The sequence below is a fragment of the Phyllobates terribilis genome, unplaced genomic scaffold, assembly GCF_046119375.1.
Source record: "Phyllobates terribilis strain yellow unplaced genomic scaffold, ASM4611937v1 Scaffold_8__6_contigs__length_399053987, whole genome shotgun sequence".
In the NCBI taxonomy this organism is placed as follows: Eukaryota; Metazoa; Chordata; class Amphibia; order Anura; family Dendrobatidae; genus Phyllobates; species Phyllobates terribilis.
Window position 1 is genome coordinate 363,477,154 of NW_027362768.1, and position 20,436 is coordinate 363,497,589.

General features: G+C 46.1%; 1 protein-coding gene across 3 annotated transcripts in view; it reads left to right on the forward strand.

Moving 5' to 3' along the window:
* Positions 1–1,017: 1,017 nt before the first annotated feature.
* CPNE9 (copine family member 9) overlaps positions 1,018–20,436 on the forward strand; it is a 259,965-nt gene continuing 240,546 nt past the window's right edge. For 2 of the 3 annotated variants that reach the window (XR_012247796.1, XM_073644796.1), the window contains exons 1-2: positions 1,018–1,208; positions 1,811–2,022. Coding sequence is in view for 2 of the 3 variants with exons in the window: in XM_073644796.1 (XP_073500897.1) it covers positions 1,946–2,022 (77 nt within the window). In the remaining variant the exon portion in view is untranslated. Of the gene's footprint in view, positions 1,209–1,464; positions 2,023–20,436 lie in introns of those variants that run through there. The other variant, XM_073644797.1, reaches the window with a different exon arrangement.

The following is a 20,436-nucleotide window of genomic DNA, read 5'->3' on the forward strand; positions in this document are numbered from 1 at the left end:
TTTATTTATTATTACTTATTATTTACTAATATTTATTTATTGTTACTTATTATTTATTATTACTGATTTATTATTTAATATTACTGAATATTTACTATTATTTATTATTGTTGTTTATTATTACGTATTATTATCTATTATTAGTTACTATTATTTATTATCAATATTATTATTATTTTACTAAATATTTTGTAAAATACTTTATATACCAAGCTACTTTTATTATTAGATATTCTCCACTTCTGTAATTAAGCTTTGTTGCAAGGATGTAGCTATAGGGGATGCAGAGGTCAGGGTTCCTACAGGGGCCACTCCGTCACAAAATGACACCAAGGTAGGGAAGGGCACTGGTATAGTATTTGGATTGTGTCCTCACTGTACTGTTTTAGTATTTGCATTGAGGTCCGTAAGCTTTAAGTTATGTCTATGCCAAGCTGGCCAAATTATGACAAGTGCCCATCCTCCTCTGACTACAAAATGCCAGTTGCATAGCAGTCTGTAGTCAGAGGCCCATAGGACACACATAATAAGTTTGCATTCATTCATTTGTGCAAAGCATCATGGCTAATCACATCAGTTGCTGAAATCAGGGGACGATATACCATTGGTGCAACCAGGGGCCCAAGAGGAAAGGGGGCCACTACCACCTCCAAAGCAGCAAGCTGCTTCTGTTAGAGACACATTAGACTGCAAATGGCTCATATACTGTTCTTGCACAGGTGCCCTCTTCTTTCTGTGTCCACCACTGACTGTGTTAATTAATTTTAGCTGCATAAATCCCTTAATATGTTATTATTGCAATCGCTTTACATGCAGAAGTGTGATTTAAAGTGAATCTATCAGTTAAGTAAATCACAATGCAATCATATTTCTAGAAAACAGTAAAACATCAGACATCTAGAATCTCAGCCAAATGCTCTATTCAAAGCCTAAAATCTGTGAAGCAAGCATGACCGCAGGATAATGGCTGCGGTTCCGCACGTCACCACTAGGTGGCCCATTGACATCACAGGCAGCCACTACTCTCATCCATTGAGGGATTCTGTGCACAATATTCATAGATACAGGTTGGTTTCTCGCATCCTCTAGGTTTTTTGCACAAGCCTGGGATAATGGCATATATATGAGAGAGCTGAGTGAGGACCAAAGGCATTGGGGGGTCTTCAGCAGGGATCCAGCCAACACTGCCTCCCCCTGCAACTTCACAGGTAAAGACAACTTTAATACATTTGCTGTCTTCTTCTGCCCCTCCTGGGTTGTTATTATGGGGACTTTCAGCTTCTTCCTATCTTTCCTTTGCTGCAGCTTAAGAAACTTTGTTGCCTCCTCATTGAGTAGATCTTGAATATTCTGCAATATCTGGGTCTGTGATTGAGAATTTGGAGGAAAATGCAACAGATGTAGCAAAGGCAAAAGCTCAGCTAGGATTTAATTCCCTGATACATCTGTGGTGGGTTAATCCCAGTATGGCACTGGTATTACACCAGCAGAGCTTCCAAACTGCACATAGAAAATGCCGCTGTGTAAGTGAGTGGGCACCACTGGACTGCGCCCAAAAGCGGACGGTGTAGGGGGTGTAGACCCCGAATGAATCCAGAATATTCAGGGCGTCCTACTTCTCTGATAGGGTTAATAGTGACACAGATATGGAGTGACTTTGATAAAGCAGGGATGTTACTCTAGAAATCCTGCCACCTGGGGATTAGAAAGGATGGCAAGTCCCACCGAGTGTCTCAGAAAACATCTCAGACTCCTTCCACCCAGAAAGCCACCAGGAGTTTTCTACATGTTGTGTCTTCTTCTGTTCTAGTTTTCATGGACTGGCATCTTGGACCTCTTCTTAAGCTCTTGATGATAGCCCTGCAGCCTTGACTTACCAGAGCTGAAGATCACCCCAGGACATAGACCATCTCTAGCAGCAGGTGGACCTGCAGACTCCAGAAGAATGGCATCTATTGGAGACTTTGACCCTGTTCATAGCAGCGTGCCAGCCACAAAGATCGAGATCACTGTATCATGCAGGTAAGGATGGCTCCAGGGGTGAAGATATCTGAAAAGTGTTCAGGAAAGGGTTACGTTGCATGCAAGGCATCTAGGGTTTGGGGTCCAGATCTGGTGACTATGCAACAAGAATGTCCTTTTTCCTGGGTAAGGGTCCATTTTGCTGTCCCAGCCCTGTATTAGCCAAGACAGAATGATATGTTGGAAGACAGGTTGCCCCCCCACCAGTTGTGCTCCTCAGGTTGGAAAATTTAGTGTCTATCCATTTTCTTGGGCATAGCACCAAGGTCCAATGTTTGTGGCTTGGTATCACTGTGTGGGGCCGCAGGGTGGGGAGCAATAAAAGATTGTGTTTGGAATTAGATCAAGGTCCAATGTGTTGGGTGCACGGGGGGCTATATTCACAGGGGGTCTTTTGTGTAGGGCATCAGTGCAGTTTATCAGGCAGCATATCATGTGGTCAATCAGGGCATGGTATGAAGGGTCATTGCGGCCCTCAATTTTTACATATGGGGTTTTTAGGCTTCAGTACAGTTTTTGCATGGTCTATTGTACAGCTGTGTATTTAGGTCATCAGATCAAGGTCCATCCTGAGGTCAATCAGTTTCTTGGCCATAGTTCCTTGTGGCACTCATCAATAACTAATGTATGGGGTGCTCTTTGTGGGCATCAGTCCAGTTGTACCATTGATTTATTCAGGTCCATCCAGGGGGCAATCATGTCTGGAGCTTTGGGTATTGTATCATGGTTCATCATGTTGGACGCTCATCAATATCTACGGTAAGGGATTTTTGGGGTCATGGGTCCAGTTGAATCATGATCTGTTGCATGGCTCCGTATTCAGGGGCTTGGATCAAAGTCCATCTTGTGGTTCATCAGGTCCAGTGTCTTGGGCATTACATCCTCCCACACCCAGCATCTAATATGCAGGTTCTCTTTGAGGGCATGGGTCCAGTTCTACCATGGCTCGATGTCAGGTCCAATGTGCGGGGCATTGTATCTAGATGTAGTGTTGGAGGAGTCATTTCACGTTCTAGTGATGGAGGCAATGGTGAATCATCTCCAGTATCCGGGGTATTGTGCATGGAGCCAGGGTCCAGAATGTGGAGCTGAAAGGTTCTGGGTAAGGGATTAAAGCCAAGAACCAGTATATGATTCATGCGGAATATATGTGCCCCCCCCTTATGTCACAAGATCCACTGCAGTGCGCCCCCATAGTTGTGACCTGGCTGAATACCCCAATGATATACCTGAGCCCTTCCACCTTCCTCGGAGATTTCTGCTACCAAAAATCCAACACGACAATCTAAGAACCTCTAATGGAACCTACTTCATAAGGCAGTGGTCTGCAACTTGAGACTCCCAAGCTGGTGGGGAACTACAACTCCCAGCATACCAGAACAGTTGACTGTAAAAACATGCTGGAAGTTATAGTTCCCTAATTCCTAACCCCCGAATATGGGGACCGTAAAAAGAGGCATTATGCATTGTGGTTAGAGTTACACTTTATGATTAGCCAAGAGCAAGACAATCCCCCCACATGTAATGCAAAGGCTTGTTCATATATAGTAAAGATGAGTTTGTCAGATGTAGCAGATGGAAACATATCGGACATAGCAGAGCTGAATTTGCAAGATTTAGAAAGACGGGGTCTGTTAAACGTAGCAGAGTTGAGTCTGTGATATGTAGCAGGATAAGGTGTTTTGGACATTGCAGAGTTGAGTTTGTCAAATGTAGCAGTAATGGGTTTGCCAGACGTTACGACATGAGGCATATCAGAGCTAGAGGAGCTGAATGTGCAAGATTTAGAAGGACTGGGTTCGTTAGACATAGCAGGGATGAGTTTGTTATCTGTAGGAGGGCTGAGTGTCGAGGTGAATTTGTCACATTTAGAAGGACTGGGTTTATTAAAAAAAAAGCAGAGCTGAGTTTGCTATATGTAACAAGGCTCGGCATCTTGGTTTTTTTTTCCCAAGTGTAGCAAGAGTGAATTTATTAAAAATAGCAGAGCTGAGTTTGTCGTGTGTCGTAGGATGTGATGTTTCTGAGATCGCGGCAGTGTGTAATACTGAAGTAGCTCGGGGTGTGTGAGATGTAGCAGAGCTGAGCTTGTGATATGTTGTGAGACGGTTTGTGAGACAAGGAGCTGAGTTTTCCATATGTCGTAGAACAGGGTGTATTAGATATAGCAGAGCTGATTTTGCTGTGAGTCAGGAAAGCAGAGCTGAGCTTGTTCGTAAGTAAGGATGTGCGTTAAACAAGTGAATTATGGGTTGAGGCATTAAAATTTGCATCTGTGAAACCGTAAGCGCGTTGGAAACCGCAGCAAAACTGTGTGCGGTATTTTTAGAGGTGTTTTTATCAACCACAGGTCTGAATACAACCCGTCACAGAATACACAAAAGGACAGTTCAACGACAAATCCAGCTCTGCTACATCTGTAACATACTACTCCACCGCACATGTTGGTGCCTTTTAAGTTCATTACGGGGGCGTGTGCAGGATTAGTAATGTATATCGCTGTGGGTTTCCTCCAGTAATCCGGGGCGTCCTATGCGCCTCATTGTAGGATGGTATGGGGTAGGACCGGCTCGCTGATCTCTAATCACAGCAGATATTAGGAAAAAACCTCCATTCTGGATCCCTCTTAATTACTTCTTCTGGCTTCAGCGGATTGTTGTACTCGCTCAATTAACGCTGGATTCCAATCCAAGATCCACTGGGGTGGAAAGTTACTGTACAGATTGCTATTAGCTAAGGGTTAATGCGGGGCCGGGGGGGAGGGGGCCTGCAGCACCCGGGAGCCCCACAGAATGGAGGAGCCGGGATAATGTCACCGCTCTGTCTATTCTACTATGGTCACAGCCTGGCGGTGTAGAGGTTAAGCCCTTCTTGTTACTTGTCTGCGCCCATAGAAAACAGCATGAGATGTTCTAGAGGCTCCGTGACTCGGCAGTGAGGGGGAACAGGCGCAGCATATGGACGGGGACCGCCAGATAATTCACACTGTGCGGAGCGGAAAATCCTGGAGGTCCGAGCTGGTGTCCCTGTCTCCAGGGAGGAAAATAGATCTGCTCCCCTCACAGCGAGCGAGCGATGATAACATGTGCGGCTATATATACTGCAATCATCCACCTATAGGATACAGAGCCATATATCACCTATAGGATACAGCGACACATATCACCTGTAGGATACAGCGACACATATCACCTGTAGGATACAGCGCCATATATCACCTATAGGATACAGCGCCAAATATCACCTATAGGATACAGCACCGCATATCACCTATGGGATACAATGCCATATATCACCTATAGGATACAGCACCACATATCACCTATAGAATACAGCGCCAAATATCACCTATGGGATACAGTGCCGTATATCACCTATAGGATACAGAACCATATATCACCAAAAGGATGCAGCGCCATATATCACCTATGGGATACAACAGCATATATCACCTATAGGATACAGCGCCAAATATCACCTATAGGATACAGCGCCAAATATCAGCAGCACCATATATCACCTATAGGATACAGCGACACATATCACCTATAGGATGCAGCACCATGCATCACCTATAGGATGCAGTGACACATATCACCTATAGAATGCAGCACCAAATATCACCTATAGGATACAGCACCAAATATCACCTATGGGATACAGAGCCATGTATCACCTATAAGATGCAGCACCATATATCACCAAAAGGATGCAGCACCATATATCACCTATAGGATACAGCGACGCATATCACCTATAGGATACAGCGCCATATATCACCTATGGGATACAACGCCATATATCACCTATAGGGTACAGCGACACATATCACCTATAGAATACAGCGCCAAATATCACCTATAGGATACAGCGCCAAATATCACCTATGGGATACAGTGCCGTATATCACCTATAGGATACAGAACCATATATCACCAAAAGGATGCAGCGCCATATATCACCTATGGGATACAACAGCATATATCACCTATAGGATACAGCACCAAATATCACCTATAGGATACAGCGCCAAATATCAGCAGCACCATATATCACCTATAGAATACAGCATCACATATCGCCTATAGGATGCAGCACCATATATCACCTATAGGATACAGTGACACATATCACCTATAGAATGCAGTGCCAAATATCACCTATAGGATACAGCACCACATATCACCTATGGGATACAGAGCCATGTATCACCTATAAGATGCAGCACCATATATCACCAAAAGGATGCAGCACCATATATCACCTATAGGATACAGCGACGCATATCACCTATAGGATACAGCGCCATATATCACCTATAGGATACACCGATGCATATCACCTATAGGATACAGCGCCATATATCACCTATAGGATACAGCGACAAATATCACCTATAGAATACAGCACCAAATATCACCTATAGGATACAGCGCCAAATATCACCTATGGGATACAGTGCCGTATATCACTTATAGGATACAGAACCATATATCACCAAAAGGATGCAGCGCCATATATCACCTATGAGATACAGTGCCAAATATCACCTATAGGATACAGCGCCAAATATCACCTATGGGATACAGCGCCATATATCACCTATAGGATACAGCGCCATATATCACCTATGGGATACAGCACCACATATCACCTATGGGATACAGCGCCACATATCACCTATAGGATACATTGCCACATATCACCTACAGGATACAGAGCCATATATCACCTATAGGATACAGTGCCGTATATCACCTATAGGATACAGCGCCATATATCACCTATAGGATACAGCGGCATATATCACCAAAAGGATACAGCGCCACATATCACCTATGGGATACAACACCATATATCACCTGTAGGATACAGCACCACATATCACCTATAGGATACAGCACCACATATCACCTATGGGATACAGCACCACATATCACCTATAGGATACAGCACCACATATCACCTATGGGATACAGCGCCACATATCACCTATAGGGTACAGCGCCAAATATCACCTATAGGATACAGCACCAAATGTCACCTATAGGATACAGCGCCACATATCACCTATATGATACAGCACCATATATAACCTATAGGATTCAGCGCCATATATCACCTATGGGATACAACACCATATATCACCTATAGGATACATCACCACATATCACCTATAGCAGGGTTCCCCAACTCCAGTCCTCAAGGCCCACCAACAGGTCATGTTTTCTGGATTTCCTTAGTATTGCACAGGTGATGGAATTATTGCCTGTGCAGGTGATGCAATTATCACCTGTGTAATACTAAGGAAATCCTGAAAACATGACCTGTTGGTGGGCCTTGAGGACTGGAGTTGGGGAACCCTGCTATAGGTGATATGTGGTGCTGTATCTTACAGGTGATATATGGTGTGGTATCCTATAGGTGATATGTGGTGCTGTATCCTACAGGTGATATATGCTGTTGTATCCCATAGGTGACATGTGGCGCTGTATCCCATAGGTGATATGTGACGCTGTATCCCATAGGTGATATGTGGCGCTGTATCCTATAGGTGGTATGTGGCGATGTATCCTATAGGTGATATGTGGTGATGTACCCTATAGGTGATATGTGGTGCTGTACCCTATAGGTGCTATTTGGCGCTGTACCCTATAGGTGATATGTGGTGCTGTATCCCATAGGTGATATGTGGTGCTGTATCCTATAGGTGATATCTGGCACTGTATCCTATAGGTGATATATGGCGCTGTATCCTATAGGTGATATATGGCGCTGTATCCTATAGGTGATATATGGTGTTGTATCCTATAGGTGATATGTGGTGCTGTATCTTACAGGTGATATATGGTGTGGTATCCTATAGGTGATATGTGGTGCTGTATCCTACAGGTGATATATGCTGTTGTATCCCATAGGTGACATGTGGCGCTGTATCCCATAGGTGATATGTGGCGCTGTATCCCATAGGTGATATGTGGCGCTGTATCCTATAGGTGGTATGTGGCGATGTATCCTATAGGTGATATGTGGTGATGTATCCTATAGGTGATATATGGTGTTGTATCCCATAGGTGATATATGGTGCTGAATCCTATAGGTTATATATGGTGCTGTATCATATAGGTGATATGTGGCGCTGTATCCTATAGGTGACATTTGGTGCTGTATCCTATAGGTGATATTTGGCGCTGTACCCTATAGGTGATATGTGGCGCTGTATCCCATAGGTGATATGTGGCGCTGTATCCTATAGGTGGTATGTGGCGATGTATCCTATAGGTGATATGCGGTGATGTATCCTATAGGTGATATATGGTGTTGTATCCCATAGGTGATATATGGCGCTGAATCCTATAGGTTATATATGGTGCTGTATCATATAGGTGATATGTGGCGCTGTATCCTATAGGTGACATTTGGTGCTGTACCCTATAGGTGATATGTGGTGCTGTACCCTATAGGTGCTATTTGGCGCTGTACCCTATAGGTGATATGTGGTGCTGTATCCTATAGGTGATATGTGGTGCTGTATCCTACAGGTGATATATGGTGTTGTATCCAATAGGTGATATGTGGTATTCTATCCCATAGGTGTTATGTGGCGCTGTATCCTATAGGTGATATATGCCGCTGTATCCTATAGGTGATATATGGCGCTGTATCCTATAGGTGATATATGGCACTGTATCCTATAGGTGATATATGGCTCTGTATCCTATAGGTGATATGTGGCAATGTATCCTATAGGTGATATGTGGCGCTGTATCCTATAGGTGTTATGTGGTGCTGTATCCTATAGGTTATACGTGGTGTTGTATCCTATAGGTGATATGTGGTGCTGTATCCTATAGGTGATATGTGGTGCTGTATCCCATAGGTGATACATGGCGCTGCATCCTTTTGGTGATATATGGCTCTGTATCCTATAGGTGATATATGGCTCTGTATCCCATAGGTGATATTTGGCGCTGTATCCTATAGGTGATATTTGGCACTGTATCCCATAGGTGACATATGGTGTTGTATCCTATAGCTGATATATGGCGTTGTATCCTATAGGTGATATGTGGTGCTGTATCCTATAGGTGATATGTGGTGCTGTATCCCATAGGTGATATGTGGTGCTGTATCCTACAGGTGATATATGGTGTTGTATCCCATAGGTGATATGTGGCGCTGTATCCTTTTGGTGATATATGCCGCTGTATCCTATAGGTGATATATGGCGCTGTATCCTATAGGTGATATACGGCACTGTATCCTATAGGTGATATATGGCTCTGTATCCTGTAGGTGATATGTGGCAATGTATCCTATAGGTGATATGTGGCGCTGTATCATATAGGTGTTATGTGGTGCTGTATCCTATAGGTGATATGTGGTGCTGTATCCCATAGGTGATATATGGCGCTGTATCCTATAGGTGATATATGGCGCTGTATCCCATAGGTGATATTTGGCGCTGTATCCTATAGGTGATATATGGTGTTGTATCCTATAGGTGATATGTGGTGCTGTATCTTACAGGTGATATATGGTGTGGTATCCTATAGGTGATATGTGGTGCTGTATCCTACAGGTGATATATGCTGTTGTATCCCATAGGTGACATGTGGCGCTGTATCCCATAGGTGATATGTGGCGCTGTATCCCATAGGTGATATGTGGCGCTCTATCCTATAGGTGGTATGTGGCGATGTATCCTATAGGTCAGGGTTCCCCAACTCCAGTCCTCAAGGCCCACCAACAGGTCATGTTTTCAGGATTTCCTTAGTATTGCACAGGTGATGGAATTATTGCCTGTGCAGGTGATGCAATTATCACCTGTGTAATACTAAGGAAATCCTGAAAACATGACCTGTTGGTGGGCCTTGAGGACTGGAGTTGGGGAACCCTGACCTATGGGATACAGTGACAAATATCACCTATAGGATACAGCGCCACATATCACCTATAGCAGGGTTCCCCAACTCCAGTCCTCAAGGCCCACCAACAGGTCATGTTTTCAGTATTTCCTTAGTATTGCACAGGTGATGTAACTATTGCCTGTGCTGATGATGGAATTATCACCTGTGCAATACTAAGGAAATCCTGAAAACATGACCTGTTGGTGGGCCTTGAGGACTGGAGTTGGGGAACCCTGACCTATAGGATACAGCGCCACATATCACTTATAGGATACAGAGCCATATATCACCTGTTGGATACAGCACCATATATCACCTATAGGATACAGCGCCACATATCACCTATAGGATACAGCGCCATATATCACCGCACAGATATAAAGTCACCGCCACATAGGTACTGACAATATCTAGCATCGTATCCAACTATCCTTGTAATATTCTGCCATCTAACTATCCTTCTATCTATCATCTATCATCCATCCATATCTATCTATGTATAGATAGATAGACAGATAGATAATAGATGGATGGACTGACAGATAAATAGTAGGATAGATAGTTGGATGGATAGAAGGAGAAAGAGATAGATAAATAGATGGATAGATTGGATGGATGGATCTATCTATTCTATCTATCAATCTGTCTATAATTATCAATCTGTCTATAGATAGATATGGATAGATGATAGATAGATCCATCCATCCAATCTATCCATCTATTTATCTATCTCTCTCTCCTTCTATCCATCCAACTATCTATCCTACTATCTATCTGTCGGTCCATCGATCTATTATCTATCTCTCTATCCTTCCATCTATCCATCCAACTATGTATCCTATCTATCTATCTATCTATCTATCTATCTATCTATCTATCTATCTATCTATCTATCTATCTCGGACCTCGGTCTTGAACTGTCCCGTCAGAGGTCCCAACAGGAGGCCATCCTGGGTCACCTGCGGAATGTTAATACTCGCCTGAACACTCTGTCTGATCCACCAACAACCTCCGCCAGTGCCATATCTTGCAATCCGGCGGCTCCGCTGCTCACTAATACTATGGTATCCTACCCCGGACCCCGGCTTTCTGCACCTCCTCGCTTCGGAGGCGACCCCGTCCAGGCTCGGGGCTTCTTGAATCAGTGCACCCTGCATTTTGAACTTTTGTCCTACCAGTTTAACTCCGACCGGGCCAAAATTGCCTTCATCATGTCCCATCTCACCGGGGAGGCCCTGGCCTGGCTGAATCCTCTATGGGAGAGAGGAGACCCCCTGGTGTCCAACTTGCCTGCTTTTCTCACGGCTTTCCGGAAAGTCTTCGACGAACCCGGACGGAAGACCTCATCTGCATCATCGTTGCTACGCCTCCGTCAGGGGAGTCTCACCGTGGGCCAATATGCCATACGGTTCCGTACCCTTGCCTCGGAGCTGGCCTGGGATAACGACGCTCTGGTTTCCGTCTTCTGGGAGGGTCTGTCCGGCCGTATTAAAGATGAACTTGCCGGTCGGGACATTCCTACCACTCTCGATGACTTAATAACTCTTGCCACCCGAATTGACCTACGGTTTCAGGAGCGTGCCAAAGAGGTCACCCGTGAGAGAAGGATTCCACGTTTAGCTCCTACTTTCCAGAAACCCGTCATTCCCTCCATCTCTCCCCAGGTACACTCTCCTGAGCCTATGCAGGTCGACCAGACCAAGATGTTCAAAACCCGTCAGGACTCACGCCGTGCCGAGGGGAGCTGCTTCTACTGTGGCAGTAAGGAGCACCGGATCCGTGCCTGCCCGGAGAGGTCGGGAAACGCCTGTGTCTAGGTTCGCTCAGAGAGGTCCACCTAGACAAGAATAAATCCTCTCCATCCCTGCTGTTGTCAGTTTCGATCATCTACGGGGAGAACCGTTATTTCGAACTAGCCCAACTTGACTCTGGAGCAGCCGGGAACCTTATTTCACAGTCCCTGGTTGAGAAATACCGCATCCCCACCAAACCTCTGGCTGTACCCTTGTCTGTCGCTGCCGTGGATGGGGGCCTCTTACCTCGCCCCATTCAACTCATCACCGAATCCATTACCCTGCAGGTGGGAATGCTGCATTCTGAAAGTATCTCCTTTCATGTTCTGCCTGGACTCTCTCACGCCCTCTTGCTAGGTCTGCCCTGGCTCCAGAGACATGCACCCGTGCTAGACTGGCAAACCGGAGAGGTCCTTCGCTGGGGACAAGACTGTCATAAAACCTGCCTGGTTCCCGTCCATCCCGTCCGTCCCTCTCCTACCCCAGCTAATCTACCTGGACTTCCGATTCCTTATTGGTCTTATGCAGATGTCTTTAATAAAAAGGAGGCAGAGACATTACCACCACATAGACCATACGACTGTCCCATCGATCTGCTACCCGGTACTACTCCTCCCCGTGGGCGTATCTATCCTTTATCCGCTGCTGAGACCCGGTCAATGTCCGAATATATTGAGGAGAATCTGGCCAGAGGATTCATCCGGAAATCTACCTCCCCGGCGGGAGCAGGCTTCTTTTTCGTCAAAAAGAAGGACGGCTCTCTCCGTCCCTGTATAGACTATAGAGGCCTAAACCTGATCACGGTGAAGAATAAGTACCCCCTTCCGCTCATTCCAGAATTATTTGATCGTCTGAGGGGGGCTAGGATCTTCACCAAACTGGACCTTCGTGGGGCGTACAACCTGGTTCGTATTCGTCAGGGGGATGAATGGAAGACGGCATTCAACACCCGGGACGGCCACTATGAATACCTGGTAATGCCCTTTGGTCTCTGTAACGCTCCTGCCGTCTTTCAAGAGTTGGTCAATGACATCTTCCGGGACCTTCTCTACTCCTGCGTAGTGGTGTACCTGGACGACATCTTGGTCTTCTCTCCGGATCTCCAGACTCACCGGAGGGACGTTCGTTAGGTCCTGCTCAGGCTAAGGCAGAACCATCTCTACGCTAAATTTGAGAAGTGCCTCTTTGAGCAGACCTCGCTTCCGTTTCTGGGCTACATTATCTCTCAGACCGGCCTTCAAATGGATCCTGAGAAACTGTCTGCCATCGAGAAATGGCCCCGACCGGAGGGGTTGAAGGCCATTCAGCGTTTCCTGGGCTTCGCCAACTACTACCGCCTCTTCATACCACACTTCTCTTCCCGGACGGCCCCAATTTCTGCGCTCACCCGTAAAGGTACTAATCCCAAAGAGTGGCCACCCGAAGCAGAGGAGGCCTTTCTTTCCCTTAAACAGGCCTTCTCTTCCGCCCCGGTGCTGCATCGCCCAGATGGCAACAAGCAGTTCTTCCTGGAAGTTGACGCCTCCTCCTCTGGAGCCGGAGCGGTACTTACTCAAAAATCATCTTCCGGGAGGATGGTAACTTGTGGCTTCTTCTCTAAACTCTTCTCCTCCTCTGAGCGCAACTATTCCATAGGAGACCGAGAGTTATTGGCCATCAAACTGGCATTGGAGGAGTGGCGTTACCTGCTCGAGGGGGCTCTTCACCCGGTAATAATTTACACTGACCACAAGAACTTGGCTTACCTCCAGCATGCCCAGAGACTTAACCCGCGCCAAGCCCGGTGGTCCTTGTTTTTTGCTCGTTTTGATTTTGTCCTTCATTTTCGCCCGGCTGACAAAAACGTCAAGGCGGATGCCTTGTCTCGATCCTTTCTGGTGTCTGATCTCGAGGAGGATCCGAAACATATCATCGATCCCGCCAGAGTAATGCAGGTGGCTCCCGTGAGTCTAAATCGTCTTTCTCCTGGTAAGACGTTCGTACCAGTACCTGATCGGGAGAAGATTCTACACTGGGGTCATTCGTCTAAACTAGCTGGCCACGCCGGTCAGAAAAAGACCCTCCAGCTTATTACCCGGCACTACTGGTGGCCTAACCTGCACAAGGATGTAATAGACTTTGTTTCTGCCTGTGTGTCCTGCGCCCGCAACAAAGTTCCGAGACACCTGCCGGCCGGCCGCCTCTTACCTCTGCCAGTACCTGCTGCCCCCTGGCAGCATATAGCGATGGACTTCATTACTGATCTGCCCGTCTCTGCCGGTTGTACGGTCATTTGGGTGGTCGCTGACCGCTTCTCCAAGATGGCTCACTTCATTCCACTGCCAGGTCTTCCGTCTGCACCCGAGCTGGCTAAAGACTTTATCCGCCACATCTTCCGTCTTCATGGCCTGCCCCGTCACATCGTGTCGGATCGTGGGGTACAGTTCACTTCCCGTTTCTGGAGAGCCACTTGTAAATTGCTGGACGTCACCCTGGACTTCTCCTCCGCTTACCACCCACAGTCTAATGGTCAAGTGGAGCGGATCAATCAGAACCTGACCAGTTACCTTCGGCACTTCGTTAATGCCCACCATTCTGACTGGGTGGATCTCCTGCCATGGGCCGAATTCTCGTACAACAATCACGAGAGCGAGTCTTCCTCCAAATCCCCGTTTTTTGTAGTCTACGGTCAGCATCCTCGGATCCCGTTTCCCGTCTCCACCTCGGCGGACAATCCGGCTGCGGAATCTCTTGTTAACAAATTTTCCTCCATATGGGAGAGTACCCGGTCCGCACTCCTTCTGTCATCCGAGCGTATGAAAAGACACGCTGACAAAAAACGTCTGGACCCTCCTCAATTCCGCCCTGGGGATAAAGTCTGGCTCTCGTCCAAATATGTCCGGCTCAAGATCCCTTCCTATAAGTTAGGGCCTCGGTTCATCGGCCCACTGGAGGTCATCAGTCAGATCAACCCGGTGGCCTATAAATTGAAACTCCCGGCCAACTTACGGATCCCTAACTCCTTCCATGTGTCTCTCCTCAAACCTGTGGTGCTTAACTCTTTTTCCAAGTCTACAGGTACGCCTCCTGCTCCGGTTTCTGCTGAGGACGAGTTTGAGGTAGAGAACATTCTTGCCACCAAAAGGGTAAGAGGAAAGACCTTTTTCCTGGTAGATTGGAAGGGGTTTGGTCCTGAGGAGAGAACGTGGGAGCCCCGGGAGAACATCCATGCCCCTCTCATCCTAGCTAAATTTCTGTCTGGCCTAAAAAAGGGGGGGCCTAAAGGGGGGGGTACTGTAGTGCCGGCGTCCCTGCCCTCTGCTAGGCAGGGACGCTGCTCCTCTCACCGCTCTGCTCCGTGCCCGGCTTCCTCCCCCCGCTCTGCTGTCAGCGCGCGCTCCGTCCCGGCGTCCTCCTCCTGCTCTGCTCTCAGCGCGCGCTCCTTCCCGGCCCCTGTGCTTAGGGCGCTCGCGCGCGCGCTCCCCTCCTCTTAAAGGGGCCGCGCGCGCCGCCCTAAAGAGTCCCCGGCCAATGGCCGGAGGACTTCATCATATATAAGGCACCTCCTCCAAAATGGAGGTGCCCGAGCAATGTTGTTTGCACCTGTGTCTCACCTGTGCTTCAGCCCTCAGGTCCCGTTGCCAGTTACCTGCCAGTTTCCTGCCAGTTTCCTGCTAGTTACCTGCCAGTACCTGCCAGTTACCTGCCTGATTCCTGCCTGAATACTTGTTACCTGTCTGCCAGTCTGAGGTCCGACGGTCTGCCTTACTACTCCTGTCAGTCTGTCTAAAGGACCAGCCTGCCCGCTCACCTGGGAGCGCATATCAGCTACCTGCCTGCTTGCCTGAGGTCCGACGGTCTGCCTTACTACTCCGGTCAGTCTGTCTATGGACCAGCTTGCCCGCTCACCTGGGAGCGCTTCTCCGTTACCTGCCTGCTTGCCAGCCCGGAGGCTCCGTTGTCACGTGCTGTGACCACCAGCTATCTCAGAGACTCTTGCCCGCTCACCTGGGAGCGCATCTCCGTTACCTGCCTGCTTGCCAGCCCGGAGGTCCCGTTGTCACGTGCGGTGACCATCAGCTATTCCAGAGACTCTTGCCCGCTCACCTGGGAGCGCTTCTCCGTTACCTACCTGCCTGCCAGCCCGGAGGTTCCGCCGTTACGTGCCGTGACCACCTGCTATTCCAGAGACTCTCGCTTGCTCACCTGGGAGCACACATCTACCACCTGCCTGCTAGCCTACCCGGAGGCTCTGCCATCACAGGTCGTACCTACCCCTTACCCAGAGACTGCCCTGATCACTTGCCGTAACTCCCTGTCCGTTCACCCAGAGACTGTCACCCGCTCCCTTACAAGGGCCGCCCCCTTGTATAGTAGCTCAGAGGTTCCGCCTCCCGGACCCGTTACAGTCCGCCTCCCGGACCCGTTACACTATCTATCTATCTATCTATCTATCTATCTATCTATCTATCTATCTATCTATCTATCTATCTATCTATCTATCTATCTATCTATCTATCTATCTATCTATCCCTCTATCTATCTATCCCTCTATCTATCTATCCCTCTATCTATCTATCTATCCATCCATCTATCTATTATCTATCTATCTATTATCTATCTATCCTTCTATCTATCTATCTCTCTATCCCTCTATCCATCTATCTATCTATCTATCTATGTATCCTTCTATCTGTCTGTCCATTCTTCCATCCATCCATCTTCCATGATAGCCCTATGATGCCGCGTCTGCCTCCTCTCGGCCCGTCCTCCCCTGTGGTCTCATGTAGATGAGATTGCCGGTGGTGTAAGTGCAGCCCAGCAGGCAGCGCCGTGTAGTGGAAACGTTAAATGGCCGCTCTCCTGTCTGCACCTTTATATATAGTTGTGAGCTGAACTTTCTCCCCAGCAGCAAATGAGTGTAATTGGCGTAAAAGCGGAGACGAGTTACGGGAAATCTTGGCCCAACGAGCGCATCTCACAAACACTTCAAATTCCAGAGAGCGCACAGAGACTCCACGCTCCAAGATATGGTGGATTTAAAGGGCAATTACACCCCATGTATATTCATACATGGATGTGATCAATCCACTCTGTAGTATACGGTATATAATATAATATAGAGAGGAAATAGGCTTCTTTGTATACATATGGCATACACCCACTATAGGGACCCCTGTATGGCTGCTAACTACGGAGATATACAGAGAATAGAGGGCGCCCTGTATCTAACGTCTCAGTAGATACCCTTTATGTCTGGTTCACACCATCATGGACCCTTTCAGAAGGACCTGCTGCTTGCTTCTAGGATAAAAGGGCAACCCTACCCTCCAGTACCCTCCGATTAGCAGTTTCCCTTTAACCATGTGGTGGTGGAGCTTTGCTGAAGTTCTCAAAGTATGTTCCGCTAAGATCCCCTGCGATCCCCCTCAACGGTAATCTGTATGGGAAGTGTTTAGTTTTCCTGTAGCGCCACCACAGGAAAAATGAAGTATTACATGATTCCCAACTAAATCAATGGGCTGTATGTGTAATGACTGACCATGCCGGGTCCTCCAGAGTGAGAGACACTCTTTGTACAATAGCTGCTCTCTAATTTGGTCAGTCGATAAGGGTTCTGAATAGAGGACCTCCCTATATATTAACTCAGTCAGAATTTCCAAAAAGGGAAATAGAAAAATGGGTTTTCTAAACTTAACACCTTTTGTGCGGTAGAAATCAATTGGATTTTGCCATTCAAGAGACCTGGAAAGTTAAATGACAACTTGAGTAGAAACTGAAATTGGTGTCCATAAAAACTTTTCTGCAAACAGATGTAACCAAGAACCGACCCGATGGCAGAAATGACTCAATGTCTATGGTTTGGGATATAATTTAAGAGAAATAAGTTGGAAATGTCCATTTACATTATCCATGGTTGGCATGTGAGCAATGGGGAGTTTCTTTACACAGAGATTCCCGATGCGTTTTATGAATATAGAGATGTACAACCAATCTATATGGAAATCTGTCTCGCCTTCTCCATGCGGAAGAGCGTCTCCAGCTCATCACTCCAAGATTTATTATATTGTTTATAAGAGTTGTGCAGTAACACTATAACCGTGCCTGTGCGGAACGGTGGTGCCACCATGGTGGAGTCTTTGATGGGCCAAGGATGACTGAGGATGAGAACTAAAGCCGTACAGTAATAAGAGCGGAGTCAGAGTTCCTGCATTGCATATCAAGTACAAGACACTATTTCGGGACCTCTCAGTAGTTCTATCCTCTAAGTTATGTTTTAAGAAACATCAAGAAGAACCTTTAAATTGGTGGATCAGAGACCATTCATGGTGCTAGTGCTTCATCAGAACCTGGCTCTACCCATTTCCTTTACATAGACTCTTACCACTAGTGCCACATGGACCTGGTCCACCTGGTGCTGTTTGGGTCCAGTCAACCTGTTCCACATGTTCCCTGGATTTTTGCCCCCTGTTCTTAATGCATTCTGTCCTTATGTTCCACATCGACCCTTTTCACCTGATCTACATGGACCTTGTCTAGTGGTGTCTCATGGAGGCTGTCCAATTATTGTATGTGGACATTGTCCAAAAGTTCCACATGAACCCTGTTCACTTACTTTAATTGTCTGCTTCATTTGACTTTATGGAATTAGTTCTACATGCACCTTGTCCATCTGTTTTTCATGGATTCTGTCCATTTTTATTACATGGAACTTGTCCACTTGTTCTTCGGGGGCCCTGTCCAGTTGTTCTCTATGGATCTTGTCCACTGGTTCTTCTTGGATCCTGTCCATTTGTACTAAATGGACCTTGCCCAACTATTTTTCATGGTCCCTATTCATTTGCCCTACATGGACACTGTCCACCTGTTCTTCATGGATCCTGTGAATTTGTACTATATTGACCTTGTTCACCTTTTCTTCATGGATCCTGTCAATTTGTATTACAAGGGTCTTGCCCACCTGCTCTTGGTGGACCCTGTCCATTTTTATTACCTGGACCTCGTCCACCTTTACTTCATAGACCTTTTACATTTGTACTACATTGACCTGATCTACGCGTCCTTCATAGACCCTGCCTAATCATATTACATGGACTTTGTCCAGCTTTTCTTCATGAACTCTATTTATACTACATGGACCCCATCCACCTTTTCTTCATGGACCCTGTTCATTTGCACTGCATAGTCCTTGTCCACCTGTTCTTCTTGGATCCTGTAAATTTATTTTAAAACAAATGTGTCCACCTATTCTACATTGACCCTGTCCACTTGTGCCCCAAGAAGAGGGTTCACCTGTGCTGTAACGACCCTCGCTACATGTGCCACACATAGATCTTGTCTACTTGTTCCTTGTCACTTGTTCTACATGGGCTTTGTCCTACTATTCCTCACAGATCCTACATGGAGTCTATCCAATTATAAATGGGCTCATCCCAAGTATCCTACATGAACTTTTCCCCACCATTTTAAATTGGTCCTTTCCACCTTCTCTACATGTACCTAGTCCACTTTTTCTATGAGGACCTTGTCCTCTTCTCTTTTATGGACTGTATCCAACCGTTCCACGTGAATTCTGCCCAAATGTTCTACAAACGAGGCCCATTGTGTATGGCTATGAAAGCAATTAGGCATACACTCGAATCGATGGACATCACCTCTTACAGAATCAACTCGAAAGCAGTTGGGGGACTCAACAGAACATTGGTGGTGCGTTCACTTTAAGAATGGACTGTCTCGCCTGTCATCGAAGGAAACGGTTTAATTCCAGAGTTATTAATTACAGTCTGAAGCTGGTGATTTACTGCCCTCTAATACCTTCCTCGCTCTCTCAATGTCTTCACACATGGCCAAATGTGACCTTATCTAAATCCGCATCCATCATGTTCAAGCAGACCTGCACTCGGAGCCATGATTGGGGAGGATGACAAACGTATGCTTTATGCTAACAATTTGGGGATAATTATAATTTGTAATTGCAGAGTCTATATATAGTCCAGGGACTGTTCTAGAAGACCCGCCATCTGTCTGGCATACAAAAATCCCCGTAAATGCAACTAAAGGTTCGGTCCTCGCTATATCAGGACTATATTGTAGTGTGGGCTCTTTAAGGGGGTATTATTTAGATGCAACATATTACTTAGGTACTATATTGCGGTATTATGTATATACCACCCTATACACGAGTAATGTATGGCAGTATTTTGTGGGAACTGTATAGGAGCATAAATTAGGCATTGTAGAAACGATATGACGTTATTGTGTCAGGGCTGTATAAAAGCATAAAGTAGGCATTATTGCGGTATTATTTAGATAAAGTATGGCAGTATTGTCTGGGGAATGTATTGCAGTTTTTTGTTGGATGTGGATGGAAGCATTAATTAGGCATTAAATGGCAGTATTATTTATATTATGGCCGTTATATAGATATTGCGTGCGCATTATATTGAAGTATTTTATAGGTTCTGTATGGGAGAGTTTATTATGCATTATATGGCAATATTTTTATATATGCCATTGCAGTATTTTATAGGTTCTGTATGGGAGAGTTTATTATGCATTATATAGCAATATTATTTATATATGCCATTGTAGTATTTTTAGGCAATGAATGTCAGTATAGTGTCAGCAATATATTGCAGTATTTTACTGGTCGTGTATGAAAACATTTACTAGGCATCATATGACAGTATTATTTAGATATGACCCGGCATTTATTTAGATATTGAATGGCA